Raw genomic sequence first — 16,543 nt, forward strand, 5'->3', positions numbered from 1 at the left:
CTCCGGGGTGGGGAATGTCTGCTTTGTTACAAGTCTGTACTGTACCTAGCAAAATGTGGCCCTAATCCTTGATGGGGTTCCTAGGTGTTATTGTAACACACATAATAAATAATAATAGGAAATTAGAACAATGAAGCCATATAGAAGTAGAATCTATGGAATATTTTACTCATCAGATTGTTCTATTGCATTAAAAAAAAGTAAAAATGCAAAATGTAAAATTGTAAAAAAATGTAAAATTTTTGGCGTCAGGAAGCGTACTCTAACAATGCATTCTTTACAGACAGAATGGTGAAAAATGCACAGAGAAATAATTCACAGTCACATGTTTATTTAAGCATCACCTACATAAGCCACAATTTACAGGCTGATATTTTCCGCCAAAAAAAAAAAAATCCAAACACTGTTTTTTAATCTACATAACCTTTTAAAACTCGCAGAATTTACAAATTAATATTTGGAGCAGCTGGATAAACTATACATCCTCATTCAATATTCACACTCTGCAACATTTTAAAATCCACATAGGCACAAGATAAGATATTCTCTTTTTACAATCCATCTATTTACATAGCTTTTTCCAAATGTCGATGGTACAGTTCTCATAGTCACTGCCAAGGTTTGCAAAACATAGTGCATCTGAAATATTTTTAGCAGCATATAAAATTAGATAAAAATGAATGACAAATTGCTGTTAAAAAAGAAAATGTGAGATGATAAAAACAAGTTCATAAGAAAAATAGATTAAGATATACTTCTATTATGACATTAAGAATACTGTTCATTACAGAATATAGGCAAAGCACTAATAAAACATAACAATTTAACAGCAATTTAGTTCTAGTCCTGAGCACAGAATATACACAGCTACACAACTTTGGTCAAAAAGAGTACATGTTAACATTAACACAAATCATACAGCATTTGCTGTTAGCCAGAAACAGTCATATCAAAAATATCTGTCACACTAACAACTTTCTCAGATATTTTATTCAGTCTGCTTTTATAACATCAATATAGGTAGCCTTTTATAATCTCAAACCAAGGTCTAGTTTAATTAAAGGCTTAGTACGGTATGCATCATTCCCATGTTATCCCAAGATACAGAGAAGCTCATCATAATGTCTGAGAGAGTGAAATACAAGAGTATTTTGTTTTGTATTTCAGGTTACAGGTTTGAGACTGTTATTAGAGCAGATTACTTTCCAATTTGTTTAAATTACAAGTGTTACATATGCACACAAATCTAGCCATTAGATATATATATCAGGGAAACTCAAGTATATTACCAATAGGCTATTTTTAAATACAGTATACAGGACAAGTGTTCTAAGGATATCAATGCTAGTAGAATACAACACATATTTACCAGTTGGGTTCAGCTGCATTTTCCAGTTTATTCCAGTTGTTAGTGTTTACCCAGTAAATGCACAGCAAAGTGCACTAAGAACACACAGCATTTTATCACAGTATTCATTTGTGCCCATCATTTCAATTCATGTTTAATTACTGGCAATATCTTCATTTGCATCTCCAGTATCAGAGATCTGTCCATCTAGCAGGTTGCGAGCTTTCCAGATCCTCACAGTTCGATCACTGTAAAACATTTGTGGTATCAAACAGAAAAAGTGAGCAAAAAAGAAAAAAAAAACAAGTTTCTGGAAATGTTTAGCTTGTCAATTTACTTCAAGTTGGTTTTAAATATATATTTTTGTCCTAGACATTTCTTGATCTTTATGTAAGCATGGCCTCAAGCCAGCATCAGTGTCAGGTCGGGTTTTTGTTTGTTTGTTTGAACACAGATATTTACTTAAGTATTTTGTATAGGGGAATATATTGCTAGTGAAATAAAGCCAACATAACTCTTTAGTAATAGAGCTATTTGTCATCTGCATAAGATTCTTAATCTCAGGTATACCAGCATGGGTTCTTCAACTTTTTCACAGCATGGACCACCTTCTCGTCCATTCATATTGTTACTATTATTATTTGTATTATCATGGCACCTTGGAGTTCCAGTTGTGGACTAGGACCACATTGTGCTAGGTGCTGTACAAACACAGCACTTCACACTACACTGCTGACATAACTGCAGAAATTACTAACATAGCAAAGTAGCATTAGAACAGTATTTCCTTTATAGTTAGAAGTCTTTTAATTAAAAAGTAGTAGCTGGAAACTGGAACATATGAACACTCAGATCTCTACAGACCAGAGTCTGGGAACCAATGTACCAAAGTATTCATAAAATAGATTTATAAGAGCAGACTAAATCCTAACTTTAGAAAAACACTTGAACTTGTAAAAGTTCCATAGCTTAGGTGAAGGGCTGTGTTAAGGTTCCTTCCCCACTCTCAACTCTAGGGTAAAGATGTGGGGACCTGCATGAAAGACCCCCTAAGCTTATTCTTACCAGCTTAGGTTAAAAACTTCCCCAAAGTACAAACTTTGCCTTGTCCTTGAACCCTATGCTGCCACCACCAAGTGTTTTAAACAAAGAACAGGGAAAGAGCCCACTTGGAGGCGTCTTCCCCCAAAATATCCCCCCAAGCCCTACACCCCCTTTCCTGGAGAAGGCTTGATAAGAATCCTCACCAATTTGTACAGGTGAACACAGACCCAAACCCTTGGATCTTAAGAACAATGAAAAATCTATCAGGTACTTAAAAGAAGAATTTTAATTAAAGAAAAGGTAAAAGAATCACCTCTGTAAAATCAGGATGGTAAATACCTTACAGGGTAATCAGATTCAAAACACAGAGAATCCCTCTAGGCAAAACCTTAAGTTACAAAAAGATACTAAAACAGGAATATACATTCCATCCAGCACAGCTTATTTTACTAGCCATTAAACAAAAGGAAATCTAACACATTTCTAGCTAGATTACTTTCTAACTTAACAGGAGTTGTAAGGCTGCATTCCTGATCTGTTCCTGGCAAAAGCATCACACAGACAGACAAACCCTTTGTTCCCCCCCCTTCCAGATTTGAAAATATCTTGTCCCCTCATTGGTCATTTTGGGTCAGGTGCCAGCAAGGTTATCTTAGCTTCTTAACCCTTGACAGGTGAAAGGGTTTTGCTTCTGGCCAGGACGAATTTTATAGCACTGTAAACAGAAAGATGGTTACCCTTCCCTTTATAGTTATGACAGGCTGAATCCTGCTTAAGTTGAAGGGAATGAAACAGGCTCAGTCTGCACTGGGTAGAATTCATGCTATTTTAAGAGGCAGTGGAAAGTACTGGGGCATGGTAAGGGGAGCAGGCCAGGAGAAAACAGGAGGAACCAAGTGGTGAGAATGTGCTCACCACAACTGAATGCAGAGATGCTTTAGCAAGGCAGCAGGCAAAGGAGGATGGGGCTCCTTTAAGGGTCCCTACTACATTTGAGAGAAAAGGGGATTTACCTGAGTGTAGCCAAGGGCAACAGGAAGTGGTGGGACCAGGTAGGGGCACTGACCTACCATATGCACTGGGAGAGAGGCAGAATATTTACACCCCTACATTCTACAAGGATTTCTCTGTTACCGATCAGCAGCCCCCCCCTCATCCCACTCATGGGATCAGAGGAGAACTGGGATTTATGATCTGCTCTGGGCTTGTGCTAGTCTCCTTTTTGTTTTGGGGCTGGGAAGGAATTCTTCCCTCACTACCAGACTGGCAGAGGCAAGATGGGTGTTTTTACCTTCCCCACAGCATGTCCGAGACCTGATGAGGTAGGTAAGGTTACATCAAGATGTCACAACTTAGTTGGTGGCAGGTATCCAGAGCAGGTGCTTGTTACAGAGGGGATGCAGTTCCCTGATAAATAGGAGTTGGAAGTGGGATTAGGGGGAGCCATTCCCTAAGGAAGCTGGAAAGAACTGTGGCTTCTAACGTCTGGTACAGCAGGGAGAGATAACCCTCCCTCTTTACCATCATATGAAGGGAGAGCGGTGGGGTTCCAGCAGCAGGCTGGCTGGGACCAGGTTGGGAAGGTGGGAGGACAAAGGTAGCCCTCCCAAATAGGTAAAAATGATTAAGGAAAAAATGATGACTTGCACTGCATGATTTATTGCCAGGTATTCCTAGATATGCTAAGCGAATAATGCTGTGGTCTAATTAAAAACTATATACATTGCATTTTATCTTTCTTCCTGAATGGCCAGGACAAAGCACCCATTTACGTGCCCAAATCCCAGCTAATTTAGTTCAGGAAGTTTCAGCCAAAATAAAAAGGTGTTCAGTCACCAAGGATAGGGAAGGGCCTTAATTCTGGAGCTCTGTGCCATAATCCTTATGGAGGAGACTTCTTGTAAAGCGATTCAGGGTTTTTTTAAAATGTTTTTTCCTTTCAACATGTGCAACACATGTTAAATAACATATCAATATCACCTTTTGAGAAAAATGAAAAGATCTGAATTATGTTAGTAGCCATATAATCTGTGAAGAATGTATTAATACAGATATGAACCTGATGTAAATATTTATCAGATTTTATCTATCTCCTTGACTTATCTATTACTTGACTAAATAGTTGTTTGCTTACCTCACATACTATATCTTAGGCATATATTCATGTCCTTATAAAAGGCTGGGGTCAGCTGGCATGGATCTAAACTCTGGAACTTACTCCTTCCCTGACCTGAAATAGCCCAACTTTGGTGACCTTTTGGGCATACTACGTGTGGCATCTGTTGGAGTGGGCTTTTGCCAAAAGCTAAGGTTTTGCTTCCCACAACAATGAAGAAAGAAATTTCTGCAGGTACCTGGCTCCCTGTTGGAATTAACAACACTCCTAGGCTTTTATCGCGTTATTAATAAGGCATAAGGGTACCTGGAGCCTGGGATAGGCCTATTTTTAATGATTTAAAATCTAAATAAACATACAAATATCAGATTTATGTATGATATACATTTCAAAAGGTATATAGCCAACATTTTCAAACATAAATACATACAATGAGACACCTGCACCCATATTTAGGCACCTAATATACGTGGCCTGATTTTCATAAATGCAGAGCACTGGCAGCTCCCAATCAATGAGCTGTGGCAGCTCAGTATTTCTTAAAGTTGGGTGCCTCAGTAAAAAACATCAGAGTTTAACAATTTTGGCCTTGGCAGGCCCTGTGCTCACCTTTGTTACTGTCTGCCTAGGCTCTGATGCAAATGTCTGCATTTTCTCTAGAATTAGATACTTTTCTTGTTTATGGTGTCTCCAGTATGTTTGATTTTTCCACAAAAGTAATGATTCCATCTATGTTGCTTCTACCTAAACATGCCTATCTTTCTATCTCAGGCTCTTAGATATTGGGAGTGCAATGGGAAGATCTGACCTTTTGTCACTAATCATTGACATTTCTCACTTCTACCTAATGATGCACTACTCACTAGAATATTCACGTTAAGACATTAAAGGAGGACAGTCAGAAGTTGCCATATTCGGAGTTTCTGCTTAACACAGATATCGTGTGTTCACATTACAAAAGCATGACAGTTTGGGTTCTCTCCTAGTCTATAGGAATGTTCTGATGCCATATTCTAGCAGTGGATGGCCCGAGGTCTCCATAATGTTTTACAAAAAGAAAAGGAGTACTTGTGGCACCTTAGAGACTAACAAATTTATTTGATATGAGCATAAACTTTCATGAGCTACAGCTCACTTCATCAGATGCATTAAGTGGAAAATACAGTGGGGAGATTTATATACATAGAGAACATGAAACAATGGATGTTACCATACACACTGTAACCAAAGTGATCACTTAAGATGAGCTATTACCAGCAGGAGAGCAGGGGCCGGGTGGGGGGGGAACCTTTTGTAGTGATAATCAAGGTGGGCCATTTCCAGCAGTTGACAAGAACGTCTGACGAACAGTGTGGGGGGGATAAACCTGGGGAAATAGTTTTACTTTGTGTAATGACCCATCCACTCCCAGTCTCTATTCAAGCCTAAGTTAATTGTATCCAGTTTGCAAATTAATTCCAATTCAGCAGTCTCTCGTTGGAGTCTGTTTTTGAAGTTTTTTTGTTGAAGAATTGCCACTTTTAGGTCTGTAATTGAGTGACCAGAGAGATTGAAGTGTTCTCCAACTGGTTTTTGGATGTTATAATTCTTGACGTCTGATTTGTGTCCATTTATTCTTTTACGTAGAGACTGTCCAGTTTGGCCAATGTACAAAGCAGAGGGGCATTGCTGGCACATGATGGCATATATCACATTAGTAGATGTGCAGGTGAACGAGTCTCTGATATTGTGGCTGATGTGATTAGGCCCTATGATGGTGTCCCCTGAATAGATATGTTGACACAGTTGCCAACTGGCTTTGTTCCAAGGATAGGTTCCTGGGTTAGTGGTTCTGTTGTGTGGTTGCTGGTGAGTATTTGCTTCAGGTTGAGGGGCTGTCTGTAAGCAAGGACTGGCCTGTCTCCCAAGATCTGTGAGAGTGATGGGTTATCCTTCAGGATAGGTTGTAGATCCTTGATGATGCGTTGGAGAGGTTTTAGTTGGGGGCTGAAGGTGACGGCTAGTGGCGTTCTGTTATTTTCTTTGTTGAGCCTGTCCTTAGTAGGTGACTTCTGGGTACTCTTCTGGCTCTGTCAATCTGTTTCTTAACTTCAGCAGGTGGGTATTGTAGTTGTAAGAATGCAGTAGAGATAGAGATCTTGTAGGTGTACAGACCTAAAAGTGGCAATTCTTCACCAAAAGACTTCAAAAACAGACTCCAACGAGAGACTGCTGAATTGGAATTAATTTGCAAACTGGATACAATTAACTTAGGCTTGAATAGAGACTGGGAGTGGATGGGTCATTACACAAAGTAAAATTATTTCCCCATGTTTATCCCCGCCACCCCCCACTATTCCTCAGACGTTCCTGTCAACTGCTGGAAATGGCCCACCTTGATTATCACTACAAAAGGTTCCCTCCCACCCCCATTCTCTTGATGGTAATAGCTCACCTTAAGTGATCACTCTGGATACAGTGTGTATGGTAACACCCATTGTTTCATCTTCTCTATGTATATAAATCTCCCCACTGTATTTTCCACTGAATGCATCCAATGAAGTGAGCTGTAACTCATGAAAGCTTATGCTCAAATAAATTGGTTAGTCTCTAAGGTGCCACAAGTACTCCTTTTCTTTTTACGAATACAGACTAACACGGCTGCTACTCTGAAACCTGTCATAATGTATTACATAGAATGTAAGCAATTTGAAGCATGGACCTTGTCTTTCTGCTTTTACTGTGAAGTGACTAGCTCACTTGTGAGTGCTTTGAATTAATTTGTTTGTGCAGAATTTGAGTTACACATCAAGAAAGAGAAAGTAGTATGTATGGAAAACATTAGAACACAAACTCACTCTGCTGCTGTAAAAATGTGGCTGGAGTTGGTGCAGATAGCATTTATAGGACTGTCATGTCCCCGCATTTCTCCTACTGGTGTGAATGTATCCACATTCCAGAGCTTTAGAATACCTCCTCTACAGCCACTGAGAAGAACAGAGGAGCCAGGCACCAGTCCAAGAGCACACACCCAGTCCTTGTGTGCATTAGGGACTTGCTGAAAAACAAATGATACACAAATCATGCTATAAGGCAGAGTGGGCACAGGAATGAGCACAGGTTTAGGCATCAGGAAGTTCTGAGTTCTAATCCCAATTTCCCAGCTCTGCAACAGACTAGGTATGTGGTCATGCAAACATCACAATCTCTCTGCTTCACTTTCTCTCTGCAAAACAGCGATAAAGCTTTCCTACCGCACATAGTTTTTATATAATAAAATTAGTTAGCATTTGTACATAATTTTGAATGTGTGAAATGCTAAGTGTTATCGCAGAACAGGAGTAAAATCCACTATGCACAGTACTGACTCTGATATCTATCTGCTCAGCCCATACGTGTTGAATTTCAAGAGAAGTTACTTGTAGATACAGAATAATTGTATATTTGAATGTTCAGGTTCTGCATTTTACTGATAAGCATATAAAACAAATTGTGGAACAGCAGAAACATTTCAGACTAAAGAAAATTACCCCTAAAGCTGCAAATGCTTACCGGCTGTATATAAATAGGTAAGGAACTGTGAAACTGTTTGTCTAAAGCTCATCCCCTCTCCTCCGTTCCCCACTCCCTCCTATGCATTATAAATAGATTTGAGGAACACTTATTAAAAATCTTCCTTGACTGAGGAGAGACACTGCTGATTCAGAAAGCAAAAAGGTACCCAAACAGGATGCCAATAACATTAATTTGAGACCACGAGCAGTGAACTAATGGCCCAAGCCTGCTCCCATTGACTTCCATGGGAACAGGACTGGGCCATAACTTCCAACACCCTTAAATTTTATAGCAACTTTAGCTTTGGCTTCTGACTCCACTTTTCTCCCCCTCTGGAATAGTCATGCCAAAAACAGTCCAGAGCTGAGCTAAAACATGTAGTACACAATGAGACTACATACAGCATTACAAACCAGGTGTTTTTATTGCCAGAAAAGGTTATATAATACAATATACGCCATCAGGTTATAAAATTATTGCTAAACTTATTTACAGAGCTCCCAAGTGGCTGAGACGTTTGGTAGAGCAAAATATTACTGACTTCACCAAAAAACCTGAAAGCATAAGTAATCTCTGAGATTAAGTGTCCAGGCTCATACTGCTTTCTAAAATGTCTCCAACTGTTTTCTGAATATATTTAGGCATTCAAAAGCAACATCAATTCTTTTCACTTCTTACTTTAAAATTCAGTACAACTGTGTCACTCAACCCAATGCCTTCATATCACATTTGCAGATAAACGCATGACATATTCTGAAGCAGTATTTGTGGAAAAAACTAGAAGTTAAGGTTAACCATTTTTGAGCTCTGTCATGCTGTTCTGAATTTTTTAACAATTAAATTATAAAGATAACAGGATATGTACTAATGATAGAGCATAAACCAACAAAATATATACTATGTGAGAAAACATAAAATATATTGCCTTTGGTATACTGGAATACACCCAGTTCATTACATAGTAAATCACTATAGGATAGAGAAAGAGTGCACTATGTACGGTTACAAACATTAACGTAATTATACATGTGAACACATATATCAGTGCAAAGTTCACATTGCACAATACTTTAATGAGTCTGGAAATGCAAAAGCTATGATTCTCAACATTAATTTGATCATATTATGCATATATATTCTACCCATTTTTGTTGTTAAATGTGTAGCTTAATATATTTTTTATTTATATGATAAAATGTATGCTATAAAATATATGGATGTACATACGTACAAACATGGCTGAATACACGTTATTGTGGGAATCTGAATTTCTGTACTTTAACTCCTATTTTAACTGTGCAACCTTAAGACTGCATAACATAGGAAAATAGGAATCGCCATTCCAGATCTGACCAGTGATTTCATAGAAAGGCACAAAAACCATGCAAGACACAATTATAAAAAAAACCTGCCCACACAGGAAGTTTCTTCTTAACCTCATCAGTTAGTGGTTCTCTTATGCCCCGAAGGAATAACTTCTGTTTATTTTAATCCTTACTGATACAACTGTGGATGTTTTCAATACCTATAGAGACGTCCAATACTTTTTCAAGAATTGCTAAGCTCTGCAAAGCACTTGGCATGAATGAGATCTAGTGGCAATCAGTTCCACAGACGAATTGTGCACTGTGTAAAATAAGCATTTCTTTTCATCAGATTTGCTGCTTTTCACATCTTCTTTAGTTTTGACTTGCCTAAATAATTTTGTCTCGTCTCAAGGACTCCCTCAAGCTCTGCGATAGGAGCAGAGTCTTGTGGAGCTGCAGCCCATACAGCAGCCCAGGGAGGTTTAGACAGGCATCCACTAATGTCAGTGGCTTCTCCAGCCCCTGAAGCAGCCTAGAATCAGGAAGTCTCAAAAGGTAGCTTAAAGCTGCCTTAGCGCTGAGGCTCTCAGTTCTGTGCTGCAGAACAGAACCTCACTCAAAATGTTTTAAATAAAGGTCTGTCAAAGAATGTGCAGTATGTCATAGGAAAAAAACAAAACCAAACCAAGATGTTGTTAGGCTCTGCTACAAATCCTACCAGGTACCCACTGAGCATGATCAGAGGTTAATTTTTCCAATGACTTTCAGAATTATTGTCCAAGCAACGTTTTTTTAGTTTGATTGTGGAGATACTCCAGACTGAAAATCATTTAAGCTACACTTCAAAGTTCTATTGTTTTTAACCTAATCCTACTGAAAATAAATGACAATTTTTTTAGGAGTGAAAAACATATTTTTCTAGACACATGTAGCTAAAGAGATGTTTTGAAACATTATAGCTATAATTTTACACACACATACATATGTATGCACTTTTCAGTTGAGACCACGTAAGAAAACTTTTCAGACAAAAAGAATGTTTTTGGAAGTTGTAAGTAAAACCAAGGGTATACAATGAAAATGCTCTGAAACCCGATTTATAACAATTGTTACTTAGGAAATACTAAAAATTTTGTTCACAAATTACTCCTCAATTCAATATTCTCCACACTGCCCACAATACTGATGTTAATAAACCAATTCAGACCACAAGAAGGTTAAGATGAATATTCCATGAGGATGTAATTTCATGTGTTTATAACAATTCTCTTGAAGCCAACCAATTAACGTACATGTTCTGTGCTCCACTAATGGAGTACAAACCTCTTCACTGTCAGTCTTCTGACATTCCACTTCAACTACAGCAATGGGAAAGCAATGGTGTTCCTAGTACAAAGAGCAGCTCCGCAAGTCCAGTCCATTTGCCCAATATACTTACCTAACAAATTAAAAACAGCAGCAGCAAAGTAGGTAGTGACTGGTTGGGCACAAACTGAGTGTTCATTTATAAAGTATGAAATACACACAAAAGTACTACAGCACAATTATCAGATCATCCACCTGATTTTACATTACCTGAAGCAGGTCTTTTTGAGCTAGATCCCATTTCTTTATTCCGTTATCTCTGGACCCACTAAAAAGGGTGTCTCCAATGATAATAAGTGCTTCAATTCCATCATAATGAGGTGGTTCAAAATTGTGTGTTGGACTAACAGTTCCAAGAGCCCCTTCAGTTACATCAAACATCTGGAACAAGAATAGCAATAAATATTCAGATATGTTATTTTCTCTTGGCAGGCAATTAACAAAATAAATCAGAGAACTCATTTCACCTATACCATGTAGCTATCGTGAATATATTCAGGGATAATGTAATGTAAACTCAGGTTTAGCAAAACTCAAGTTAGCAGACCCTGAGTTTGTTAATCTAGGCTTGAGCATCTACACTCATTTTGTCATTGTTCGGGTTCCAATACCTACCTTAAAGGTTGGACTCACGCAGGCCTGAGTCCAACCATCTATACCCCAGTCTTAGTGCCCTCCAAAACGTAGCTGCTCTAGCCTTTTGTTTGTGGTGCAGTGAGGGAATCTTGGACTGTCCAACAAACTTGACTGTCCAAAGGACAAAGAAAGTTGGCCCGAGGGATTGAGGAATCCCTTTGGTGAACTTCCAGAGCAAGAGTCCAGTGAGACTGTGTCTAAACTGCAAAGCAATAGAGCTTGAACTATGGGTCCCAGCTTGATTCAGGCTCAGCCCCTCCACTCCCATGGGATCTGTGACTCTTGAGCCAAACCCTCAGTTGGCATCATTTGTGTGTAGACAGGAGGAGGGGTTAGGCTTGAGCCTGAGTTTGAATCTGGGCTTGCACTGCAGGGTAGACATACCAACCATGAATGATTTATAGGAGGAAACTTGGGAAAGAGCTGGAGAGTTTCATTCCTTATGGGCAAGACCCAGGGTACCATGGAGCACATAAATTATGTGGCAGAGCCCCACTCAATTAATGTAGCAGAGCTTCACTGAATTCACTGCAAGTGGGAATTATACAAAAGTGCTAACTCACTAGGAGATCAATGGATAAATCTTCTAATTGTATTATAAAAATATGTCCAAATACATAACCAATGCCCAGTATTTATTTGCTTTGTAGCAGAGGAACATCTCTCCTCTCAGCCTTTGTATCTTCACAGACAGCCTGTTAGTAATTTCTGATTGCTCAGGGAAGGAGCATGCAGCAGAATGAGGAACAGACGGGTGGAAGCATTGTCTTGTAGTTGAGAGGTGGATAGTTGTAGGAAGAAGTGGTAATTTCCAGAAAATTTTGTTTCTGTAAGTGTTCTGTCCCTTTAAGTATTGATGTCTCCTCTGAGCCACACGTACCTTTCTCCTTCCCAGTTCTCGGAGAACGGGGCCCCAGAATGCAGGCTCTTCAAATAACAGACCACTAGCTCCATTCAAATAAGCTCTGTGTCATGCAACTTAGTTACCTTAATAGCACTTTACAATAAATAACCTTGACAGTAAGAAAAACTGATTACTTGGCGATGTAAAAACAAACAAACAAACAAACAAGCTTAAATGAATTAAAGCTTTGGGGTTTTTTTTAAAAAAAGTCATTATGCATGGCATTCAATTAGAAATTCATGGAACAGTTGCATCTGTCTCACAAAGACACGTAAGGCTAATTTCATCTAAAGATTATGTTCACTTCAGTGAAAAGAAAAGGAGTACTTGTAGCACCTTAGAGCCTAACCAATTTATTTGAGCATAAGCTTTCGTGAGCTACAGCTCACTTCATCGGATGCATACTGTGGAAACTGCAGAATTTTCCACAGTATGCATCTGATGAAGTGAGCTGTAGCTCACGAAAGCTTATGCTCAAATAAATTGGTTAGGCTCTAAGGTGCCACAAGTCCTCCTTTTCTTTTTGTGAATACAGACTAACACGGCTGTTACTCTGAAACCATTCACTTCAGTGGTATATTCTGTTCTTAATATTTTAATACACATCAAGCTACTGAAATAAATTAAGTTTACATCCATATTTTAGAATCTCCCTTTAAGAGAATAACAATCTTTCCCACTAAATTAAATGGGATTTACCTGCTGGCCTTTTTCCAGCTTAATCTGACAACATATTACAATACAAATGCAATGACATTAAAAGGAAACTATTTGGGTGGCCAAGTCAGGCACTCAAAATTTAGAAAATACTAGAATTAACGTTGCCTGCATAACCTTAATTCTGCCTCTGTCTGGGTATGCATAATGTACAGTATTTAATTACATGATCACATGCTATTTTCTCCTCAGGATCCCTGCATCATTCAGTGCATCAGGAAGAGAGTTCTTGAATGGTCTGTTATTTGAAGGAGGTGGTGGGATCTCCTTCCTTTGAAGTTTTTAAGGTCAGGCTTGACAAAACCCTGGCTGGGATGATTTAGTTGGGGATTGGTCCTGCTTTGAGCAGAGGGTTGGACTAGATGACCTCCTGAGGTCCCTTCCAACCCTGATATTCTATGATTCTATGATTTAACCTCTGTACACAGTTCAATATTTTGTCTATATCTATTATGTCACTACTTATTCATCTTCTCACCTTTGATATTGCCCTAATATTTTAATTTCTCTTGATAAGAAAGTCTTTCCCTGAGTCTAAAAATTGCTGTTGCCCTTCATCAAATTGTTTCTGCTTTATACTTTTTGAGATGGGGCCATCGTTAGTGCTATAAAGTGCTATAAAATTGGTATTATTAATAAACATATTAATATGCATTACATGATATACGATTTTCCATCTGGGCTGCCATTTTTTGGGATGTTGGGAGAGGAAGGTAGAAAATGAAAGTAACACTAATCATAAACCCTGCCCCTGCTGGTCAAGTGAAAATACAGTAAAGGAGAAAATGTTAATACTAAGATGTATTACCTTTATATAGTGATCCTTTGAGCCAGTGATGATAAGATCTTGTCCATTGGAAATGCGGTCTACAGTAAGGCACATGACAGGACCTAGGTGACCAGTTAACTTTCCTGTAGACTGGAATCTTTAAGAAGAAGAAGAAAAGGAGTGAATGTGAGGTGGGGGTAATGTGATGAAGAATATTCTTAATTTTTAACCAGCTTTAAACTTGGATGCAGAGAGTATGCAGCTCCATTTTCAAAAGTGTGTGACCCTGTGGGGATTTGGGGGTTTATTACTTCCATTGGATATGCTGAAAAATATGATCTATTTGTACAGTTTTATAGCACAGACAGTTTCTGGACAAATGGATTTTCTGCGTTTTTGCTCTTTTCTTCACAAGGTTTCCAGATGTCTTCTCCACCTTCTCACCCCCACCACACATGGAAATTCACCCAATAAGCATACCCAATCATGGTAAATGTAAATAAATACATGCTTAGCTTGTTTGAAAAATCTATTTTTAAGTCAGATGATTCTAACTACAGGCAATTATCTCCACTTTAGCTAGTCTTTGCTTTTTGACTATTTCTGGGTGTCTGTATTCTGATTTGCATAACCACTGTCTGGTTATTTTCAATTACCATATATTATGTAAATCCAGCTGCTCTCATTAGGTGACAGCCACTACTAGTCTGAATGCAGGCATTAGCAAAATCATTTTTCAGTAACTATCTTAAATATGCAAGTCTCCGTACCCTGATGGGCTACTCTAATCTGTATTTTCACTTGTGCCATTTTCAAACTGCTTGCCTCCCGACTCATTTTGACTGAACAGAAAATGACTCTTCTTCCCACTGTAGCTGCTACATATAGGCCTGATGCTCCAGATTCTCACTACCAGCCGAAGTGCCTGCTATAGTTCTGATCCTACAATGAGCTCCTCAGAGGGCACCATTCACTTAAAGAAGGCGCTACCTACACATAACTCATGGCAGGATTGGGGCAGTAAGGGTTGGTCGTATCAACCTATGTGTGTTTGTTCTGAGCTGTGTTTCAGAACTGAACTGGGGTTGTGTGGGGCTGGGATTATCTCAGTGCAAACACAATGACCATTATTCTGAGGGGAAGGCTTTGCTGACCTGGGGGTAGTAGGGAGGAGAGATGAAAGGAATGCAGAAAATGAGTCAAAAGGTTTTTAAACCCATTTCCACAATCTCACAGCCCCATTTGATTTGCTTCTATAGTTTTCCCCCCTCTATCATGCACATTTTAGTTTGCTGACCTGTTGGGAAGGCAGGGATGGGGAGCAGGGAAAGGAGAGAAGGAATGAAGGAAAGCAGGGGAAATGACTGGGGAGTTAAGAAACAAGGCTGTATGCAAGGAACAAGGCTGTATGCTTTTCATTTAAAATTCAGCTTTCAACTCCGTTTTTATTCTTTTCCACTAATTTAAAAAGTCAATGTTTAATTCAAAGACTCAGCCTAATAGTGATTAGGCAATCACTTCAGAGTGTCTTGTATTGGGTCAGTAATAACCATAGTGTGGACAAATTAATCCCTTGGATTACGACCTACGAGCTTGTTCAGCCCAAGACATTGATATTGCCTCATGAACACGAAGCATCCTGGTGCTATCTTTGTAATATATTCTGGTAAATATCAAGAGAATATTATCTTTTGCCTTAGTTATGTACCTTTTAAGGTCCCACATCCTTACTGCATTTCCAGAAGCTGCATAGAGGAAAGTGCCAGTTGGATTTAGTGCAATTTGGTTGATCTGGTTTTCTCCAGCAGGAATAGTTACTGTTCTGTTAGTGCTTCCAGAACAACCATCACCAGACATCACCTGGCCTGAAGACCTGAATATTACCAAAAAGAGACAGTTACTTTCTCTCTTCTCAAATATACCTTACATTTTGTTTAAAAATAAGCACTGAATAATATAGGCAAATCCACAAAAAACTACCCTCTATACCTGGATTTAAGAAAATTGACGTTTCCACATATTATAATAAATATTTACTGAGTCTGCATCCATAAAGAGGCTGGCACCAACAAGCACTTGTACTACATTGACCTGTGACTGGGATCTCAAACTAGGCAGGTCAGCCTGGTAAGTACTTGGATGGGAGACTTTCAGGAAAAAACCCAGGTGCTGATTATTCAGGAGGCAGCATTCTTCTCTCTAACACATGCTGATTGTCTGCCTGTTGATTCATCCCCAGCACAACAGTAGGGTCATGGTGCAATCGGAAATGCCAACTTCCTGGTAAACTGAGTGGCATATTTTTGCAAGAGTGGAGATGTTAACCTTGATATTCTGGCCAAATTGCAGCTTAGGTAACTACATTCCGCTCACTACGTTTCTGTTGTTTTAATTGGATAAATTAATTTCTCTTCCTAAAAACTGTTGTGTATTTATGCTGATACAAAATGACTGCTGTGTTGCACGTTACAGGTGGTTGCAGTGGAATGGTGGATAAAGTGATAACACATATAACTGTACATATAGACAACAGCAACAAAAGGGGTTGTGTCCTCATTACCTTAACCCTTTAGTGATACTATAAGAGAGGCCTCAGATCAAAGCTGGCAGAGCTGATATCAACTTCAAGGCAGCTGCAGTTCTTGGTAGCTGCCTCCTCTGCTACTCCCACAATCAACCCAGCCACTCCAACTTCTCTCCCAAACCCTTCCCCTTGCTCTCTCCCCTGAACTCATACAATCTCCTTTCTAGTTCCTGCAACACATATCCCACCTCTATTTCCACATCCCCACTAGCCAGCACT

General features: G+C 39.0%; 1 protein-coding gene across 11 annotated transcripts in view; it reads right to left on the bottom strand.

The window, feature by feature from the left end:
• Positions 1 to 314: 314 nt before the first annotated feature.
• KIF21A (kinesin family member 21A) overlaps positions 315 to 16,543 on the bottom strand; it is a 173,747-nt gene continuing 157,518 nt past the window's right edge. For all 11 annotated transcript variants that reach the window (XM_073328412.2, XM_073328411.2, XM_073328416.2 and 8 more), the window contains 5 exons: positions 15,449 to 15,613; positions 13,780 to 13,897; positions 10,925 to 11,095; positions 7,346 to 7,545; positions 315 to 1,596 (listed from right to left, as the gene is read on the bottom strand). In XM_073328412.2, the coding sequence (XP_073184513.1) occupies positions 1,503 to 1,596; positions 7,346 to 7,545; positions 10,925 to 11,095; positions 13,780 to 13,897; positions 15,449 to 15,613 (748 nt within the window). In that variant the 3' untranslated portion in view covers positions 315 to 1,502. The remainder of the gene's footprint in view (positions 1,597 to 7,345; positions 7,546 to 10,924; positions 11,096 to 13,779; positions 13,898 to 15,448; positions 15,614 to 16,543) is intronic.

The sequence above is a fragment of the Lepidochelys kempii genome, chromosome 1 (assembly GCF_965140285.1).
Source record: "Lepidochelys kempii isolate rLepKem1 chromosome 1, rLepKem1.hap1, whole genome shotgun sequence".
Classification (NCBI taxonomy): Eukaryota; Metazoa; Chordata; order Testudines; family Cheloniidae; genus Lepidochelys; species Lepidochelys kempii.